Source organism: Magallana gigas, chromosome 8 (assembly GCF_963853765.1).
Source record: "Magallana gigas chromosome 8, xbMagGiga1.1, whole genome shotgun sequence".
Taxonomy (NCBI): Eukaryota; Metazoa; Mollusca; class Bivalvia; order Ostreida; family Ostreidae; genus Magallana; species Magallana gigas.
Genome location: NC_088860.1, coordinates 16,539,615 through 16,562,025, shown reverse-complemented (window position 1 = coordinate 16,562,025; position 22,411 = coordinate 16,539,615). Strand labels below are relative to the sequence as shown.

Below are 22,411 nucleotides of genomic sequence, written 5' to 3'. Positions count from 1 at the left end.
GAAAAGTGGTATATTTCTTTTCTTTAATCAGACAGAATCAGTGCCTGGGAAGTTGGGCCATTTTTCTGAACAAAAAAAGCAACTAATGAAATCGTAAAAATTGCTCCATGTCACTAATGGAATGGAAACAATCTCGTTAACACGGGGCTATGAAGGGTCACTGGATGTCACTGGTCAGTGTTCGAGATGAACCTGTCACAGACCAGGAGAGCAAGATGGAAATATTCACCCGTCATCCCGATAGCGGACGGGGCTCTAATTGTTTGTCCGCAGTAACAGCATCCGACATTGATTGCCTGTCGTCTGCCTACTGTTGATAAAAAGGCCCGATGGCGGGAAAATAATTCACTAAAATTGCCGTGGTATATATACCAATGCTACTTTTGTTTGGATTTTGAATATATTATCCACAGAAATGTATTGTACTGTAATGGATATGTGACCTATTAATATAAATAGGCTGCAAAGAGAACTGTGTTGCTGGAATTAAGCGCTTTTTGCCTGTAAGCCATACAAGTTCCAGGGATCATAGTCGATCGATGCCTGTCAATTTACTGCTTTATTTGATTTTAACACTTTTTGAATGTTGTGGAAATTGTTGTTTGCGCACGCATTAAGCACATTTCTGATTCCGAATGAAAGGGTTTCGGGCGATCTAGACATAAAGGCAGCATACATTGTCTTCCGTGAATCAAAAAAAAAAAAACAAAGAAAACTGTAGACACAGTCAGGTGAGTACGTTGTTTTAAACTGTTAAATGTATTATTGTCAGGTGATAACTTTAACATGTTACTTTTTCATTTAGGTTTTTGTTGATTAGGGTCAAAGTTAATAACATAGATAAGGAGTAGGAATATTAAGAAACTGACGTGCAGAAAGTTTCGACACACAAGTGACAGGATGTTAAAATGTCTCAACAATGTAATTTATTCGACTTAAAGATAACTCATCGGAAACTTGCATTGGTTAAAACAAATGTAAGATCAGTTACTTTCATATTTATTGTTATAAATGTTATCGAAACTGGCCTCACCATAAGGCTAATGTTGGTTTCTACAGGATCTATCGCCTTAAAATGATCAAGTTTTGACCTTAAATTCATTACCTTCGGAACTATCACATTCAATAATGAGAAGTCTCAATATCTAACATAGTTGAATAGTGAATGTTTTTATCTAATTTTTACTTCAAGGATAACTCTATGTATCCTAGATTTAAGAATCATGCTTGTTGTAAATAAAAATATGATATTATGGGTACATGTATGTATAAATTGTATTTAACGTAAATGAAAGGACATATCTCCTAATCTAGCTTACTATTATGTATGTTCTTGATTAAGGTTACTGACATTGTCTGAGAGGAAGAAATGTTAAACATTCAATACATCAACTTTAGACAACCTTATTGACAATCTCCGTTCCAAAACCTTTCATGTGCTTGTACTGGTCTCTGCAGATAAATAGTTGAATTGCGCAAGCTGCCGTCCAACCTATGATTAATGAGTTCATGTAAATCCTTCCTTGGCTTCCTCTGCAGTCCGAAACTTCTAGAATTGACAGAATGCTGCGTGCAGAAATTATATTCTTACGTTTTTATGACGTAATTGTTTTTACACACGTCATTGTGGTTTTCTTGGCCAATATTAGTGTACGCATATTATCTACAAATTGATGAGTTCTATTGTAAAGAAATTCATTTACAACAAATTCTTCTTTTAAAAAAAAACCTATTTTGACCTACTATTAACCATGTGTTCCATATTATTATTATGATATTGTGACAGTCCTCTATAATGATACTGTTCTCTAGCTGACAGCTTCCGATTTGTATGCTACTTTGTACCTTGAACTAATTTCCTTTGCAATCGGTGATTTCTAACTAAAGGGCATTAAATTAGCAAGAAAATTTGCAATTCTCCAAGTCACATTTACTACTAACAAAGATTAATCGGAGATCAATTTGACGATAAAATACTTAAGTCCAAATTCTCCGCCATTCTGAATAACTTGTCTGCAAAATTCGGTTTATCCTATGGAATAGAGCTTCTGTATTAATCATTTTCACTAATTGTATTTTACTGGTAACAGAACCATAATGGTGCCCTGTGGATTGCTATGATCGTATTTAGGAATACGAGGAAAACGGAATGCCGATGCGAGATTGTCGTAAATTTGGCGGGAAACTCTACCGTGAACTTATGCACCACGGCATCCCTTCAACGTTGCCTTAAAAGGAAGCTGATATTGAGACGCCATATCTAACAAGGCTCTTTTTGCATTTTTATGGCTTGTTTGACCAAGGAGTTTTTGTTTTAGAGATGGCGCTTGATCCGTCGCACCGACTCCATTGATCTGCAGAGTGACGGCCATAAATGGATTTAGTGACAACTGTTAAAATAGTCATTTTCTTTCTGTCTCCGGGGACAAACGCTGTCTAGCACTCATACATAAAAAACAAGGACATTAGACCACGATAATTAGGGGAAGAAACCTTGCACAGAAGTTGTTTTCTTTTAGGAGTGGGTGTTGCTTGTAACAAATACAATTTTACTTTATATATTTTACGAACAGGCTTAGTTTTAATTAACTAGTATTTGTTAATCAGATATGCATATATTTTGTCAGTGCCTGAATTTTTTTTTTTTTTTTGGTGGAACCTCATGACGCAAATTGCACCAACGGATAAAATGCATTGTGCATTTAAAACATATCAACTAGCGATTTTAGTTAATTGATATATGCTGTGTTGATCACAAGTCTGTATCATATCAGCAAAACGTTACTTATTGGTCGTAACGTGGTCCGCGTATATGTGTGTGCATGGCATACATGCACGAAACATGGACTAAATTGATATGAATGGAAATGCTTTGTAATTAGCTCTCGATTTTATCTCCCTGAAGTTATAACTGAATCATTTAGTAATTTGACAATTCGTGCAATTTTTCAGTAGCATTTCACAGAGGGATGAATCACAATCAACAGATATTGCGTAACAATATCAAATATTGTATGCTCTTTAAATATTTGATCTCCTGTGATGAAGACCCTCGCCAGTCATTAACTAAATCATACCAATTTATTTGTGTTATGAATCCAGTGTCATCTAATAGCCGATGGCACAGGGTATCAGTATTCTAAATGCCCGTCCCAAGGCTAGCGGGATTGATCAAATTATGGTTTTCGCAAATTCAACATTAAGTAAGAAGCAGCGCGGTCGATACCAGTTTCCTTTGTAGGGCCTGAAACTAGATCTTTGTAAAGAACAATTTCTAAAGTACAGATGAAAAAACTTTTTTTTTAAGGACAAACGTATCTTTTTCATATCTTCGACGAAATTTTCTTTGTTCTTCTTTTATCATTGAAAGGAGTGAAAACATATGGTAAAAAGAGTCAAATAAAGAATTTTGGCAAAAAAAAAATAATAATAAAAGTACTCTAAAGCATTCATAGTCAAAAACTAAGGGGGCTCAGATGTTTTCATTGGACTACCGTAAAGTCCATTCAACATTTCTGCACAAAATCTACTGTGATAATGAAAAAGTTCAGATAAACCATGTATTATATCTTACAGAAATTCGATTGCGTGTCATTTTTTACTTTAAAAACCCCACACACGTATACATTTAAACCTAGTTGTCTCAAACTTGAAGGGCACGAGAAACAAGTTTTAAATATATTATGAAATAGTGATTGGGACTATCACTTCTCATTTCTTTATATCCATTGTATTTCAGAGATTAATATTGAAAGTAATATGTTTTAGTATTTAGATCCTAGACCTACGACAAACGAACCAATGTAACGAAACATCGTCAGTAACTAATAGTAAACATAGTAACCTGTAACTATAGTAACCATAGTAACTATGTAGTAACTATTCCTTCGTTTGTTATTTTCAGTATTGATAGAACCTCGACTTAATATTTGGATACATTTACTGATATTAACAGAATTTTTCTTTCATGTTTCTGTTTTATCCCATAGTTTTTTTTTAAATTTTAATTTCAGGTTGAACATGCAATGTGTGAAGAAATCATTGATCACTTTTCTCCTGATACTTTTGAAAAGTATGATTGCGCTTGGAGAAGTGTCCATGCAACCATGCTTGACGGAATATTACACAAAACCGTATAATCGAAGCGTAGAGGTCATGGAAGTTAACTGTCAAGGTCAAAATCTTGAACTTTTCCCTAATCTAACCCAGTTCGGAGATTTACCAATACAGCGATTGGATTTGCGGAACAATTCGTTTTCAAATTTGACAATTTCATCGGAAGTTTTTAATGGTGCTAGTATCAAAGAACTGAATTTGGACAACAATCAATTTATTGATATAGAATATGACGCATTAAGCAACGTAGAGGGCATGAGAAAATTGACAATGAACAAATGTGACCTTCAGTCAAAGGATCTTGATTTTCTTCGAAATATTCCGCAATTATCGTTTTTATCTTTGAGATCAAACGAAATAAAAGAAGTGAGCGACAAAACCGTTTTTATAGGATCTCCTCTGGAATCGCTCGATCTAAGTTTTAATTCTGATATCAAAATTCAAGAGGATGTTTTAAAACCTTTAACTCCTACATTAACTCACTTACGATTGGACAACTGCAAAATTGATGTTTCGAATCTTCAGTTTTTACACGGTCTTAGTAAGCTAAAAAATTTGTCAATGAAAAGCGCTTTTTCAACAAAGTACAACAGTATTCAAAACAGATTCGATAGCCTCGAGCTTTGGAGCTTGGAATCTCTTTCACTCTCTAACTCTGGATTAAAGGTTATCTTTGAAAATGTATTTGACGGTCTTAATAATCTAAAGTATCTGGACCTCACACATAACGAACTAACATACAAGATCTTTGACGTGACAAATACTCTTCCAAATCTCCAAGTGTTAAAGTTGTCATTCAACCCAAGTATCCAATCCGTCATAAAAATTCTCAACAAAAACTTACGTGAGTTGCACATGGAAGGAACGGGTGTCAATCTCATTTCCCCTGATGCTTTTAAAATTTTAGGAGATTCTCTGAAACTTCTCAACCTAAAATCGTGTCAACTTCCGGCGGAAGGGGGGATGTTCCTTGTGGACCCTTTCCGGTCCCTTAGGTCACTGAGAAAATTAGATCTATCTTACAATTACTTGAAGCTAATATTCAACGAAACATTTGATAACTTGAATAAACTCGAGGAACTTGACCTAAGTGGAAATACCATTAGGTTTAGTGTTCATGACTTTAGTGGCCTCGAAGAGTCACTGAAATCCCTGAAGATCCGAAATATGACCCTACAATATTTACCCTTGGAGGCACTGTCTACTCTGGAGAACTTGCAGGAATTGGACGCTTCTTTTAACAATTTTACAAACATTACTAGAAACTTTTTTAAAGGATTATCCGTTAAAACTTTAAACCTGACAAGTTGCAACATCTCTGAAATTCAGCATCATGCATTCCAGGACTTCAACAAAACCAACCTAATATTGGATGAAAATCATATTAGCAATCTAGCGTTCTTAAGCTTATTAAGTCATAGTGCATTTGGAAATTTGACTTTGAATGAAAATGGTTTTAACTGTAGCGCACTAGAGCATAAAGTTCGTAGCGTGGTATTCGAAACTTTGGAAGGTTATTGTACCGTTGGGAACGAAACAAGGCAGCTCAGCGCATATTTCATTGAAGAACTCAATATGAAAATGAGAAGTTCGTCTGGAAACATGAGATTGAATCGGGAATTGGTTGTGCTTTTAACTGCTTTCATATCATCAATAATAATTGGAATATGTGCATGTCATTGAATCATATTACACTCATACATGTATTCCAGTAAAGTGAAAAATTGTGCCAACGACAGGATGAAAAAAAATGGCATTTCATTTTTTTTTATCAACTGCCATGCGTAATTTTTTTTTTGTGATATGTGCACGTGTTTTAACCAACATTATGACTGCATATTTGTGATAATTATTTTCCACAAGGGCTCTGTTGTCCGATAACATTTTTTTGTTTTTTTTGTTTTTGTTTCCGAAGACGAAATAACATGTTTCAGTGTTTTCAATAAAATGAACCACTGAAACAAAATTGTACTTTTATGTACAGAATAAGAAGAATAATCCTAACAGTAAGTATGTAGAGGGTCATCGATGCGGTTTTTTATTTTATTTTTTTTGTTTTTTGTTTTTTTTGTAAAAATAAAAATACCATTTTTCACTAGGCCCAACAAATTGTTTAATTTGGTTTTCTTCATTGTAATACACAATTTTACTTTTGTTTTCGGAATAAAGAGTACAAAAAATGACATCATCTGACAACCAAGGCCCTGTGATAATTCCAAATTATTTCTGTGGATTTGAATGTTTGTAAATGCTTGTAATTCTAATATCTTTTTTCATAAACTCAGTTCATGTACATGATTTTGCATATAAATGTATGTACCATTTATTATCGAGAACTTCTTTGATTTTACAGAAACAAACAACAATCTCTGCAATATTTAGTGGTCTGTGTGACCATCATCTTTCTTACTTTATCTCGACATTTATATATTGATTTATTTGTGTATTCATAACACTGGTTTAAAATTTGACTCGGTGGAAAGACAGTAAATAATGACTGTGGATACGTTTCATAAATATGAATATGGTAATAAATACGAGTTGTAAAATTTATATACGCGCACTTTTTTTCGGCTCAAATTGTCTTGTTCCTCGAGGATCGACAACTTATAATCTCTGAACAAAAGTTTAAAACTGAGAACATGAACTTCGTTTAAGACTCGATCATTAAAATCGTGCGCTAGTGTACATGTATGATAAATTTAGACGTCTTCAAAGAGATGTATATCAAATCATTGTTTATATTCATAGCACACAACTCTTCGCTCTCTCTATTTGTCATATTCGAAGATACGTTTAGTTTCTTCAATATCTTCGATCAGTTGTAGTTGTAAACTGGGCTAATAAACAGTATTATCATTTAATATAAAATGACAATGCATAAAGAGAACTGCATATCAATATCCACTTTCCTTACATTTATATTCTGTAAAAATACACATGGAAATAAAATCAGTGAACAAACTTTCTTTTAACACAAAGGCTTATCGGGTTACCTTTAAACCTTCTAAAATAAATTAAAATCGTGCGCTAGTGTACATGTATGATAAATTTAGACGTCTTCAAAGAGATGTATATCAAATCATTGTTTATATTCATAGCACACAACTCTTCGCTCTCTCTATTTGTCATATTCGAAGATACGTTTAGTTTCTTCAATATCTTCGATCAGTTGTAGTTGTAAACTGGGCTAATAAACAGTATTATCATTTAATATAAAATGACAATGCATAAAGAGAACTGCATATCAATATCCACTTTCCTTACATTTATATTCTGTAAAAATACACATGGAAATAAAATCAGTGAACAAACTTTCTTTTAACACAAAGGCTTATCGGGTTACCTTTAAACCTTCTAAAAATAAATTTAACTTTATACACAGAGAGAATCAGGAAGAACATTTTATCCGCATTTTCAAACTTCCTGGTTCGCGTTATTATAAAGGAAATAATTTAGTATTCATTTTCCGTGGATTTCTTGAGTTTTTTGTGGTTTTATGTGTACTCAACATAAACGACAATGCCCGTGTTGCACAAAATTTAAGTTTCCACATTCAAGTTCTACGTCAAGACTTTTTGTATGTCTTTGGGAAACCACGAACATACATAGTGAGAATTGAGGAATAACTGGTGGTAGTGGTGGACCATTAAAGGGGGTGCAACATGCCGGGAGAGACTACGCTAGGGCCGGAGAACAGACCGGTGACGATGCAGAACTGGTTGGCGGGGACCATTGTTGGGACCATGGTGACTATTGTTCTGATGATGTTCGTTCCTGGATGGCTCGTCTTCACCGACGAGAGCACAAATGTATGTCAATGGGAAGATTTTATATGTTTATATGCTGTTTATTAGTCATCGTTCATCGATACATTTATACACTTGTACAGTTAGTATATGTTGTGCTGTCTTCAGATATATTTTGTTTCTACTAGTACTTGCTCAGGCACGTAGCATCGGGAGGGGGGGGGGGGGGGGCAGGGGGGGGGGGGCGTGCCCGCCCCCCCTTTTTCTCGCAGCAAAGATTTTTCTTAAATTTACATACCAAAAATTGAATTAACAATGAGTTGCCCCCCCCCCCCCCCACTTTTCTGTGACCCTGGAAAAATTGAATTGAAAATAAGACAACAAACAGTGAAATTGAAGATTGAAGTGAAAAGTATACCTGCCCCCCCCCCCCCCCCCAACGGATTAGGATTTTTTATGATTTTTTGGATGAGTTTGGCCCCCCCACTTTCAAAACCGATGCTACGTGCCTGTTGTTAATGCACACAAGTCTTTCAAAATGTAATTAACTAATTCATACATAGAATGTATAAATATTTATAGCAGTTTACCGCAGTTTGGGCTACTAGTATATCCTACGTGTGTGTTTCAGTTACGCGTGTACGTGAGTATCTACTACTGGTATGTATGTAGAGAGGGGAACATCACGTGTGGGGCGTACGGAGTGGGTCAGCCCGATGCCTACAGATATATCAAAGACACAAACGGTAAGGTACACAAGCAAGTCCTTGCTCGAAATTAAATATGAATGGAAATGTTTATTTTGTGATGCATTCCAAACTACGTGCGTGATTCAAAATTAAAGGCTTCACAATTATTTGTCTTAATCTGCGATTCATTAATTGGCCATGTAACCATGGGCAATCCATCTAATTAAATATTGATGCTCGGAGGTCATTTAACGTTGAATACAGATCGAGTCAATTCACAATATTTCCAATCAATCTTAGAATTGCTCCGTTTTCATGGTCGTGCAAGATTTTCTATCGTTCACTATTAATTTCACTTTATGACAGCCACGCCGGAGAACACAGTGATGTTGGTTTCTGTAGATATGATCGTCTGCATCCTGTGTGCACTCGTCGTCCTTGGCGACATGGCGGGAAAACAGCCTCGGACCACGTGGTGGAACAATCTCAAACTAGGAATCCTCATCTTTATCATTTGTTAGTGAATACGACACGTTTTTCTCACTTATAAATTCATACATCAATAAAACAAACAGTTTTTCATTAAGAACATTTCCTTCACTTAATTAAAACGAAGTTTTTCATTGAAAGCAAGGTTTTTCCTCATTGAAAATTTTGTTCTTTTTTTCAGTCGTTCTCAACTTGATCATTATTGGACTGTTTGGCCACAGCAGTATAAGTCTTGCAGAAAACCCCGCCCTGGTTGTGTCGGTGCCTTATTCCTTATTGATCCTATCCCTAGCGGTGCTGGTGACGCTCCTGGAGTTCTCCTTCCTGATTTACCTCCACCACCTTTCCACAGCCGCCTACCACAACCTCCCCAGTACCTCAATAGAGGATGATGACGAGGAGGAGAATCAACCGAGCACCAGCGCCAGTCAGCCTAGCATCAACAGACCGTTCTAAACAAGCACCCGCAGATTTATTATAACAATAGATTTACTTTCATCCAAAATTTTCATTTTGTGTGAATGATGGTCTACTTTTTAAAGCGCTAAGCATAGCTGCAGCGCTTTTTTGTCGCCAGATTTCTAAACCTACTTCTACTTTCGTTTTCGCGTTTCCGATATACTGCCACCTACTGGCGGATGCTGGAGAAGTCGTATCATGGAGAAGTCGTACTCTGGAAAAATCATAACTATGCAGTATAGGGAGAACTTAATTATCTTCAAGTTATCCTGCATGCAGATGCAGTATTAAATTAACAATAAGTTTCATTTAAATGTCATTATTAATAAAATTATATATCGTATACGGATGCCTCAAAAGCCATATCATGATGATTTATTTCGAGAAAAAAATGGATGTTATATGCATTAAGTAAAATTTTAAAATCAAGCATTTTTTCAACATGGCTTAAGGCAGATTGTTATACTGTAAATTGTAAATTTTGACTTTACAGTCAAATGGATAAATCATTCTATGCTTCAAAAATAAAGATAAACTTAAATTTATTGCGAAATGTTTTAATTATGATTTTTTAAAAAGGCATCAGCATTTTGTTTTCATGTAACACGACAGCATGCATTAATCATTAAAAAGAATCGTGCATTCTATAACTGAGACATATCCAAATTCTACATCATTTCTGAATTCTGAGTAAGTGCATTTTTCTCAATAACGAACAATATGATTCTTTACATGTATTTTCATATTAATCGATATATTTTTAACACTTTCTTCCCGACTTAGCGCTTTTCAGTACTTGCAGTACTTTGATTTATATAGTACATACATTACTGTACTGAATGCTTGTTAATCCCAAGTGTGAGCAAGTTAGTTGTAAATTCAATACATACACAGGAACTACTGGGTATACTCTCCACAAACCCTCTTTTAATTGATGTACACGTACCGAATGTTCAGATTTTTTTTTATATGATTATAAATCTTTTCATTTATTTTGTAACATTTTACACTTAGTCTAATAGTATACAAGCCAAGTTCAACTGAAGGTGATTCATGAACAATTTCACGCTGATGAATGTTGCCTTTTACCATGTACTTTCATTTTACAATGTACATTTCTTTGATGGATTAAAGATGGACTAAGGGTCTCACTTGCATATTATGAAGATAAATGGTTGAGTAGAGAGATTCTACAGAACCCTTATGATAAAAGCCTATTTGAAAGGACAAATGCATGTACTGATAGACATAAAGTTAACAAAATGAAGAACAATGTCTGCCTTATACTGTTAATTATTAAGACCTTGCATTGAATGCCAGAACTGGATTATCACATGCATATATGTATTGAGGGTATTACTTTTCATTATCATATTGTATGTACTTTTATATTAAAGACAATTACCAGGTACAAGATTAAGTACAAGTCCAGTATTTTTTACAGATTGAAATTTCATAAGACCTTACAGTATTTTGACAGTTCTCTCTCAAGAAATAAGCACAGTAACTCAGTTTGCTCACAGCACCATTTACTTTTAATCATGTACAGAATGCAATTGCAATAGTTCCATGTATTGCCATGTATATACAAGAAATTTTTAAAATGTGAATACAACTTAATTTTAAAACTTTAAAATAAATAACATTTTTTTTTTATAATTTAATCTCTGTTAACAGTGGTTTTGTGCAGAATACATGTATTAATAAAGGTTTTTACAACACCTTGGAATACATTTTCAGCTGCAACAAAACATTGCATTAAATTATCTGCACATACAAAGTAATTATTATAGAGTCAAAATAAAAACCCTGCACAATCCCTGCAAATTCCATTTAACAGCAAGCACACTTGTCATAAAATCAGGAGGAACCATTTTCACGGTCTAGTTGTTGCATGTTATCAAGCTCCACTTATTTATAGCAGCCTTTTTTTACAATATGTTTTTTTTAAGCTATAAAAGTTTGATAATGCTTCGGGTTTCACTTGTTCCGACACTTGTCATGCAAGCATCTGTTTGATCTATTTCTGTGGCGGCTTGACAAATCCAGCGAGAGGAGGGGGTCCAACACTAGCCGGCTGGGGAGGGGGACCAGAGTTCATGCCCAAGTTCATGTGAGGAGACGGCATGGGGCCCCTGGGGGGCATCATGTTTGGTGTCCTCATTTGCGGGGGACTTTGTGAAGGGGGGGACATTAAGGGGACTCCCATCGGTTGATTGGAAGGGGGAGGAGGATACTGTGACATCGGGACAGGTCCCCGGGGTGGGGGTGCTGCTGTGTTGTACAGCTTCACCGCTCCTTCTGGGCCAGGCATCTGAGGAGACATTCCTTGTGGGGAGTACAGTTCTTTTAGGACTAACAACACAGTGTCTTCCGATTCCCTGTTGATGACAAAAAAGTTAAAAAACGATCATAACCGTGAATGGTAACAAATCAGGCTTCTTTCAAGGTTTCATAAAAAGCAAAATTACTAATAATAAAGTTTAAGTTTAAAATTGATATGTCTTGTCAGCAAGTAATTTCTGAGAAACCTTTCTAAGAGAAAGAACAAGTCAATTGTAATTGTGAAGAAATGCATGTAAATACTTTTTTCACAAAATGATCTACAAAATACAATCAAACGATAATCTTACCAGTAACATCCATGACTAGACAAAGCAAACAAATAATCATTAAAGCTTTCAATGGGTCGCTCTTGAAGGACATAGTCAATTCTTTGGCCCTCGTTCAGCTGTCCCATGTAGATTTCTTCCTGCTGACTGGAAGCTATTGCTGTGGAAAGAAAAATATAATGTTGATATTACCAGTACCCTGTCAATCTTTTAGGTTACATCTGTATTTAAGACAGCAAATTAGAATTGTGTCTAAAAACTAAGCCCAACCAAACCTAAACAAACAGAGGCTGACCATAACACTGCTGTGATGTCTTCAAATTCATTTTGTTAGTTAATTAAGCCAGAATGTAGATAACAAATACAATACAGTATGATGAGATAAAAATCTAAACAACAGACAGAATCTTTTAAAATTTTTGTCGTCAATAAAAAATTACCTTCAGAATATATGTACAAATTATTTTAAATGAATCATCAATTGTGGCAAACAGAATTGATATGGCAAATATTTGAAATATAAATTAGCTAGGACAGAGTAATTAAAGAGGCTGGGTGGTCAAATTATTATCTAAGTATTGAAAAATTGTTCAGTAAAGAAAAATTCCATATATATTTTAGCTTCAAGAATTAAACATTTTCCTGTATCTTTATACAGAACTCTTCTTTTCAAGGAGATCAATAAGGTATAAAAATGGCCACAACAACCCAGCCCTCTTTAAACTGCCTACTTCATATCAAGCTGTCTCTACTCACATGACTGATCATCATCCAGCTCCTGCATGACAGATGACATCTGCGAGTCTACGTGTTGCTCTAGAGACTCATCCTGGTTCCGATGAGCTTTGGCAAACTCATTGATCGTGTTCCAAGTACTCTTGAGTGAGTCCATAATTTTCTGCTTTATGTCAGCTCCCACTCGAGTCAAACTCTCTTTCAATTCTATAAATTATACAAACATTCAGTGAATGAGTAATTTCTTGATATATCATTTAGAACCCTATGAAATGATCTTTTTAAAAATAAGGCCATCTGTGAACTTATGAAGGAATGAATGAAATATTCACATGCATAAATTGTACATGGCCAAAGATATGAAAGAATACTTCTTCACAAGTTTACCTAGATGAAATCTTTTCCTGCCTTTATGGTGAGGCATGAGGACTGGTTTCACATGAAAGGCTGATGGATTGACTAATGGTTCCAGCCTGTAAGCCTGTTATCAATATTGCAACATATTACAATTTGTTTTTTACATCCCAAATAGTGTACATGTAAATAGGAGTTATAAAGGCAGGGAATTTTTTTTAGAGAGCATGTACACCAGGTACAAGTAACCATGACTTGCATATTGAAGAAATTTGATTTATTTCAATTTAACTGTCGTTATGAATTTGTTACGCAACAAAAATACAAAGAGGGAAAACACTTACCACCGGATCAAACTGTAAACAATAGAAAAATATACTTTTTTATTGATAATCACACATACACAAAAATTATAAACTGCTTAAAACATGGAGACATTTCAATACAGTTAAAAAATGAGTTCTATTAAATTATTAAATATGAGGGAGTTCCCATTACACTTACTGGATGAAAGATGTTGAACACTCTGGGACATGTAGGTAAGGTGAAATCTTCCCCAATGTTATTCACACCCCTAGCAGAGAGAAAGATCCCGATCGGAGACCCTAGGGCGTACAGAATGCTGGGCTTGAAGTCAAGTTTTGGATACTGGACTGAGGGCTGGCCTGTCCCTGCAGGACCTAACAGAAACTCTACTGACACACTCGAACCAGACTGAACTAGTGACCTGTAAGTTAAAAAAAATCAAACATAAAATAGTTTTTTATTGTATATTAACCAACTTATTTTATATTACTATGTTTTTCAGGTTTGGGAATAGTAAGTTCAAAACTTATTGGAGAAAATCAATAAACATGTATAAAGACTGTGGGTTTAATTCTCCAATGTGCTGTTAAAAAAATTTGGACAAATATCAACATTGCTTTTCCCATTACAACTCTAGATCTGCAGGGCAAATATGATAAAGCTTTTAAAATGCCTAATATGCCATAAAAATTTTTTTCCTTCATTTCAATTTATTCATTACATAAAAAGAACAGATTTGAACACAGTATTCTGAATTTTAGGGAGATGAGGACCAGAGAACCTTAACAAGATATAAATAATATCAATACATTTGTACATGTATTTGAATTGGAGGTACATGTACATATGTATCACCACTTTCCTTACCTGCCCTGTGCTGCCTTTGCCTCCTGCATCTCAGCAGCCACCTGATCCCTGATTCTCCTCTCCTCAGCCTCCTTAGCTCTTCTTTCCTTGTCATGCTTTCTTTTCTCCTAATCAGGATTTGGAAATATACATGCATTATTACATAACAATTTTGAAAATGCATCAAATGTGGGGACAGTGTTTATTGGAAAAATCCTTGTTGTGTGAAGAAGTACCAATACCTTTTTCGCTTGTTCTTCTTTCAGAATTCCCTGTAGTTTTTTCCTTGGTCCCATAGGAAGTCCAAGATCTTTCAGATCACTCTCTGTACACATTGTCTGGAATTTAAACGTTAAATATGCTTATTTAAAGATAGTTAAGAATATGTTAACAATTCATTTGGTGATTTGGGCTTATTCTACAAAGAATTCTGTTATCAATACTGTCAGTCAACTTTAATAAAATCAATGTAAAGTATTTATTTGTGGAAAATACAGTATAAATAATTCATTAGTAGATTTTTTTAGAAGGCTTACAGCTATATAAACAGATCATTGATCAAACATTAGAATTTTACAATCAATATTAGTATTACCAGGTAGCTATATATAGTGTACAGTAGATAATAGACTTGTTTTCTTTAATGATACAAATCATTTTCTGAAATGATGCATGGAGACCTTGGGGTATAAAAATACGTATGAAATGGACACACATTTGAAAAGCTACAAGTATACTGACCAGTGCATCCAGATCAATCTGCTCTTGTTCAAACGTAGACACCTTGTCCTGTAGACCCACTCGACTAAGGAGTTTCTCCAGAGTTGTCTCCTCTTCTTCTAACTCATTGGTTTCTGTGACAAGGGAAGTCTGAAAAATATAGAGAACAATGAAAAAAAAACAAGAGATGTTTGTAAAACACTTATGTCCCCCCACCTCCCTTGGAAACATCCACTAAGAAAATGAACCTAAACTGCAAATATTTGGAATTCTTCTAAGTCCTAGGGCCATGACTCTGTCAAAAATTGCTCGATCGTACCCAAAATCAAACTTGACCTAGATATTATCATGATAAACCTGTATATTAAATTTCATACCAATATGTTCATCCTCTGCGAAGAAAATGGGCGGAAACTGCAAATAACTGGAATTTCTCTATGTCCAAGGGCCATAACTCTGTCGAAAATTGCTTGATCATACTTAATATCAAACTTGACCTAGATATTATCATAATAAACCTGTATACGAAATTTCATTTCAATATGTTCATCCTCTATGAAGAAAATGACTGGAAACTGCAAATAACTGGAATTTCTCTACGTCCAAGGGTCATAACTCTGTCGAAAACTGATCGATCGTAGCCAATATCGAACTTGACCTAGATATTATCATGATTAACCTGTATACCAAATTTCATTTCAATATGTTCATCCTCTGCAAAGAAAATGAACGGAAACTGTCGGTGGACCGACCGACCAACAGACAGACCAACAGACTGACAGACAGCAGCAAAGCATAAAATTTGAAACATTGATATACTTAAGGTAATCTATACACTTGCTTGTACAGTCTTTTTCCTTTCTTTCAATTGGCAATTACAATAATAATTTATCGACGTAATTAAGAATGCTTCAACATTTCACAAATAGTACTAAGTGTCTTAACCAATCAAACTACATGTATGTGATCAGATTTTTGATTTATTTAACATTACATCCATCTATTGTTTCATCTTACACAATAAAGCAAAATAAATATTTGACCTACATTTAACGAACTCAGTGTCACCAATCCATTAGTCTGCTGAGCCTGTTCACTGTTCACAGCTGATTCTGCAGTCTGGTCAGTAGCATCATTTTGGTGCATCAGTAGATCAAACAACACACAGGACCCTGCCAATCATAACACATACATCTATCAGTCTGCTGTTACTTTCACTTTAATACAAATCTTGTGAGTCTAAGTATCCTTTAACCCTTTTACTTTCATTATTGAGTAAGTTCCCTACCCAGACTGTGGCCTGCCACAGACACAGTGCCCTGGAACTGTGGGTTCCTCTCCTGGAACAGCTCATACAGTCGGTTCATCTCATTGCCTACTTGGTCGGCTATTGTCTGCCAAAAATAAACAAAACTTAATACAAAATGGGTCAATATGAAGTATATTGCAAATCGAATTATTGTTATTTACATGTAGATGATTCCAAAAATAAAAAATTCTGCATTCTCAATGCTCTGCTTGATGCACTATCGTTGTAAACGTACAATTCTCATTTACAAAGATAAAAAACGGATGTACATAATTTTGCAAAATACCATAAAAAAACACACAAGAAAAAGTAAATTAAGCATGAACATTTAATTTATATAGAAAATATGGTGGCCCAAAGTTTGGCTATGAAATTGAGTTTCGGGCCGTTACCTGACAATAGGTAGGACTGGTGTAGAAGAGGACATCCAATAGAGTGTCATTGACAAAGTTACGTAACTTGGGTGTGCTGGGCAGTGTGATAGCTTTCAAACGTCTGAAAAGAAAATGTCAAATTTACATGTATGTACAATATATTACCCAACCAATAAAGATGGTAAAATAAAAACCCTCATCAAGTCGAACACTCCCAACCCATAATAAAAATTATAGACAGTGTAATCCTCACTGTAAAATCCCCACATATCTGTAAGTGTATGTCAAATTTTGTGAACTCTTTTGAAGTCTAATTTTCAAAAACTCTTCAAAGAGTCAAATAAATATTTCTATTGATTAGTATAACAATTTTGATAAAACATATATGTTAGACATATCACATGCTAGATACATATAGATATATATATATAGATATATAAAAAAAATGTCAACATACTTATCTAGCCCGGTGCCCTCTCCGTGCAGAGCTGAATGCCACTGAACAGGAATAAATTCCACACGACCAATGCGTTTCTGGTCCACGTACGTCTTAAAGTGGGAATTAAGCAGAGAGAGGGAAATAGATCTGAAATCGTCCACTGAAAAAAACAACCCAATGTTATTGATCAAATCTATATACTGGGGTATATATAGATATATAGGTTCCCACCAAGTTTAAGAGAAACCAAATTTAAGAGAAACATTATCAATAATCTTGTATTCTTCTCACCACACTCGATAATATTCCTAAATCTAACATCGCAGAAATCCCCAATGCCATGAACGACAAATATAAGGTGATCTACCTGTATGGGTTCACCTGGAAATAAAGAGAAAATAATATACATGTGTATCGGCTTTTATGAACATCATTATGCAATATACATGGACTTGTGAAAAAATCATTGCAAGCTCTAAATCTAAAGTTCCAGATCAGACCAATCAAAATACTACCTTTAACATTAATTTGTAAATATTTTTTTCATTTTTGCATGATTAGTGAAAGTTTGAAAAGTAGACATGAGATATTGAGATAATTTATTTTTGAATTCTTTCTTTCCGACTACAGGTTCTGATCCTACCATCACTGATTGACTGGAAGTCATCTATTCCTCTCTTTACAACCCTCGGTCGCATCCCTTCTCCCTACAACAGCAAACAATAAAAGGGCTAGAATATGACCAGAATTAAAGGTCATCTCCCTTTACAGCTTAACTTCATAATAACTTTTGGGTGAATATTAATTTTCTTATCAGATAACATTGTACTTGTTTAGATATTGAAGCGCATTTCTTGTATTAAACCTAATTTTTGAACTTGAAATAAATGTTTTTCACCAATTAAACATATTAAACTTTTATTATTGGCAGCTCACAACAAACACTAGCATTCTCTAGGAAATCAATCTGGTTATGTCAGTGACTATGTAAGCATAGTAAAGCCTTCATTTTGCAATATTTTTAACAATGAATGTTGCAGTGTTGCATTTTATCAGTAAGAGCTGTAGAAATCAAGGGATTAAAAAAATGAAATAAAATCCACACTGATTTATAAACTGCATGTTCTTTGAAAAAGAATTAGAAAACCAAGATAGACCATATTCATGCAATTTCTTAAAAAAATTTGAATATGACTGATCTCTAAAACGTATCATTTCATCACATACAAAAATTTAAGTGTAAATCCTACTTATGAATACTTGAAAATAAACTAAATGCAATTTATGAATGATTTTTTTTTAATAAAAACTGATTTTTCAACTTTCTGACATATGCTCAAAATAATACATAAGGAATATGTATTAATTTCAATGACCATTAAATGATATAAGCTACAAGTAGTCTGAAGTAGATCTTAAAAAAGTTCAGGAAACAAACAGAAGATGAAGCACTTGTCACCACAGCATACATGTAACTCACCACTGAAGTGGAGTGACCCTTGAAAGAAAACATGCCCAATGTTCTAGTAAACTACATTTACATATCAGAGGTCAAAAGCAAAAAGTCCCCACTCCCAATACCTACATAGTAAATACACATGTACAATAGCTTTAGAGTAAAATATGATCCATTCTATTAAATGTAACTACAAATAATAATTCAGTGTTTGTATAAACATGTATAATTATATCTGATCAGTTAAAACTATTTGCACCAACTGTCTTATTACACCCTCAACAAAAACTTACATGCAACATTCTTCATTCTAAAATTTGATATAACTACTGGTTAGATATTTGAAAATGGAATTTCCCATGCCAATGCAACTACATGTACCACTGTATGCAGTTAGTACAAAAGCTTGATGCATTACCTGTGTGGATCCCCAATCATCAGGCTGAGATGAAGCCGTGAAATGTACAATGACATTTGCATTGTGCATGACAATAGTTTCTCCCCCTGGGAACTCAAGGCGTTTGTGCCAGACATTATACTGCAAGGCATTCCTATACTCTTCCTGGAATAGTGTTTAATAAAATGAGAGAATATTTCATATAGGCAAAACTATTGTTTCTAGGTGCTATAGTACTGTAAATTCCTAATTAAACGCGAGGAATTAATATCCGTGTAAAATCGCGAGAATCCTGTTTCGCAAATAAAATCTCGCTTTTAATTTTCAAACATATGTAAACTACATGAAACTATGATAAAATTTCGGCATTCACGATTTTATGTTCTCGCAATTTGATGGAAAACCGTTGAATCGCAGAATTAACTACTCGTGTAAAATAAGAAATCTACAGTATACAATCAATTTAATTATACAGTGAACATTTCTTCAAATGCTTACCAAAACAAAAAACATATCCATAAAACAAAATTAAATTTTCTGTATAATTTATATACAAGTGTTGCATTTTTGCACAACATCAACATTTTAACATACTTCCAGCTTCTGTGCAAAGTTCTCCTCATATGGCACGTATCTGTTATCTCCCTCACGCTTATAAAACCAAGTGCATCGACGAATGGCGTTCGGTTCTTCTTCCCAATAGACGGCTGACCTCTGTCTTTCTGACAAGATAACATCATAGCGTCCCCCATCTGTCGGTATTTGGTCAGACACCTTACCTGGAAAAAAATAAATTGCATAAATTATGAATAAATATTGGAAAAATCAGTAGTGATAAGTGGTAATATACAAATTACCAATTCTTAAACAGACTTGAACAATTTCTAGATACATTTGTGAGGTTCATTGACTTATCAATAAATGTTTTTAAGAGTATTCTACATATATGTTTAATTTATGTATACCAGATCTTAATGCCTCTTCCAGTCTCATACTGTCCATCAGAGAGAAAGGGTACCAGATGTCTCGCGTCTCCACTCTTTTACAAAAACACCAATGAGGCTGTACAGGAATGTAGATACCGCTCCCTTCTCCTGGGGGTACATTCCCAGGGGGAGGGACTATTGCAGTGAAGTTGGGCTTGGGAGGCATAGGTGTCTGGGAAGGTGGGGGCTGGTAGGTCTGATTCATTGTAGGAGGGACCTACAACCATAACGGTGATAAAAATGTGTGGACAAGTTTTCAAAAAGATTTCTGCATTAAGATTGCTGGATAGTCTGACATGGCCAGTTTTAAACTATACAAATCATCCTGGGAAGAAGAGCTCTGTATCAAATTATTAAAAAAAAATCTTCAATGTTTAAAGCTAGTATTTGTGGGGTTTTTTTTTTAATACTAAATACATGTACTAGTTAGGCCTATAAAAAAAAGTTGTGTGTTTAGGGTAACACTGATGAAAAAATAAGATTAGGTAGGTAGGGATTCTTTTTATTTTATCACATTTTTTTCTGCATGAATCTTAAGAATGTTTGTTTGTGTCATATTTAAAAACAGATTTTTTAATAGAAATAATATAAAATTCACAATCGGATAAAAACAGACATCTAAAAATGGTAGGAAAGGGGCATTTTTTTAGGTTTCCCTAAACACACAACTTTTTTTTTTAGGCCTTAAGAGCCAAAGATATTGTGTCCAAATTTTTTAATAATTATCTGCAGTTACTATCTTTTCTCAAAAATAACTAAAATTTAGTAATTGTCCCATAGTGTTTAAGAAAAATATTATCTCTAAGAAAAATAAGATTTGTCTAACCTGAGCCACTGGAGGGGGATTAAACATCGAGGGTGCAGACTGTGAAGCTGCTGCCGGAGGGCCCGGAAACTGTGCTCCCCCGCCCCCAGCAGAGGGGGCATATGTTCCCTGTGGCATCTGTGCATACTGTAATTTTCTCAATCCGTCTGATTTTCTGAATGTATTTCCAGCTGGAGGACCTAAATTCAAACAATTTGTCATTTGATTTGTTCAAAATTTTATGTACATTTACTGTAGTCTATTTGTTAAATCAATTTATTTTATTCATTTCATTTAATATGATAGGCCTTGCAAATAAGATAGGTACTTTTCATTCATACCTACTATGTTTTATTAGATAAGGGGATGTAATTTTGTGGATGTGTTGGTTTTCAGTTTTAGTAAGAAAAGTTACTCTTTCAAAACTTGTTTTTGTGGAGGACGTAAATTCGTGGTGGAGGGATACCCACAAAAACCATGAAAATTGAACCACCACGAATTCTAATGATTCCACAGTAATTATTTTCCTTGAAGTATCATGTTTTAAAATCAATTATCAGGTACTGAATTACAGTAACTTATATAGTTTCTCCTGACGTTTACAATGTCACTGATAGAAATTATTAATCAACATGATAAACATAGTTGTTATGATGAAAAACACATATTCATATTCTAGATCTTGACAGCATTGTCCTACATGAAGCAATGTATATAATGAATGACTCCTTTGTTGACACCTTGTAAATACATACCTGTAGGGGGGCCTGCAGGTGAAGGTGAAGCAAACGATGGTGGAGGAATGGGCGGGGCCACACTGGTCTGCATCCTCGGTGTAGACTGAGAGGGAAGTGGGTTGTGACCTACATGAGCAAAGGGGTCTGACCCAGAGGGTGTATGCTGAAAGTGGCTGAATGGTGTGCCATGAGGGGCACTATGATGACCGTGTGGTGGAGTCTGTCCAACAAAACTATCGGCTTCTCCTTCTTCATCTATCATTTTAAAAATATCAGAAAAGTATGTTAATCAGATTAAAAAGTTTCATAAACATAGCATAATACATGTACATGTAATGATAAATGTTACATTTAGGTGTTGATTAGATATGGTACATGTAAAAGTGCCAAAATTGTATGGTTCATTTCTAAAGTAGAATTCAAATCCCAAATCGACCTTAAGAGGGTCGGAGGCCCAAGTTGTTGGCGATTATTCATGTGATTTGACACAAAACTATCAAAACTAATGTAACAATAACACAAGTTGCACAGCACATCTACATAAAGCAGGCCACTAAAAATGTCATATGGCAGCCGGCATATTGTTGACAATTCAAATTGATGTATGAAATGTTACCTGATCCGAATAACGAAGGTTCAGATTGAATAACTGGCATTAAAACATTTGGTTGGTCTGGAGGATTATACGTGAGTCCCCCTCCTGCTGGCATAAGCAGCAGAGGGGGTGGTGTAGAATCCTTTTTCCCCTTGTCTGCCATCAGCGTTCAGAACAACACGTCATTGATGGAACTCTTTTGTGATTGAAAACCCAAACAGTCGTAAAACGCGATCTC

General features: G+C 34.8%; 3 protein-coding genes across 4 annotated transcripts; 2 read left to right on the top strand and 1 right to left on the bottom strand.

Moving 5' to 3' along the window:
- The first annotated feature begins 91 nt into the window (after nt 1-91).
- On the top strand, nt 92-6,442 carry LOC105345180 (insulin-like growth factor-binding protein complex acid labile subunit). The gene is made up of 2 exons (XM_011453255.4): nt 92-731; nt 4,014-6,442. The coding sequence occupies exon 2, from the start codon at nt 4,021-4,023 to the stop codon at nt 5,797-5,799; it is 1,779 nt and encodes a 592-aa protein (XP_011451557.3). The 5' UTR covers nt 92-731; nt 4,014-4,020; the 3' UTR covers nt 5,800-6,442.
- A 1,073-nt stretch (nt 6,443-7,515) lies between these two features.
- LOC105345181 (uncharacterized) lies at nt 7,516-10,043 on the top strand. Its single transcript, XM_034473038.2, has 4 exons — nt 7,516-7,928; nt 8,497-8,611; nt 8,921-9,070; nt 9,225-10,043. Exons 1-4 carry the CDS (start codon nt 7,782-7,784, stop codon nt 9,497-9,499), a joined length of 687 nt encoding a protein of 228 aa, XP_034328929.2. The 5' UTR covers nt 7,516-7,781; the 3' UTR covers nt 9,500-10,043.
- Nucleotides 10,044-10,312: 269 nt separating this feature from the next.
- LOC105345182 (phospholipase DDHD2) lies at nt 10,313-22,381 on the bottom strand. Of its 2 annotated transcripts, XM_011453257.4 has the most exons (22): nt 22,195-22,381; nt 21,597-21,833; nt 20,863-21,041; nt 20,016-20,253; nt 19,645-19,829; nt 19,072-19,215; nt 18,678-18,695; nt 17,841-17,904; nt 17,489-17,578; nt 17,216-17,357; nt 16,777-16,879; nt 16,364-16,469; nt 16,123-16,247; nt 15,097-15,225; nt 14,598-14,693; nt 14,377-14,483; nt 13,708-13,930; nt 13,548-13,559; nt 13,237-13,330; nt 12,871-13,056; nt 12,136-12,274; nt 10,313-11,883 (listed from the first exon to the last, which is right to left on the bottom strand). In XM_011453257.4, exons 1-22 carry the CDS (start codon nt 22,334-22,336, stop codon nt 11,523-11,525), a joined length of 3,120 nt encoding a protein of 1,039 aa, XP_011451559.3. In that variant the 5' UTR covers nt 22,337-22,381; the 3' UTR covers nt 10,313-11,522. The 2 variants fall into 2 exon arrangements, with proteins under 2 accessions (XP_011451559.3, XP_011451561.3); XM_011453259.4 differs by lacking the exon at nt 18,678-18,695.
- Nucleotides 22,382-22,411: the final 30 nt, after the last annotated feature.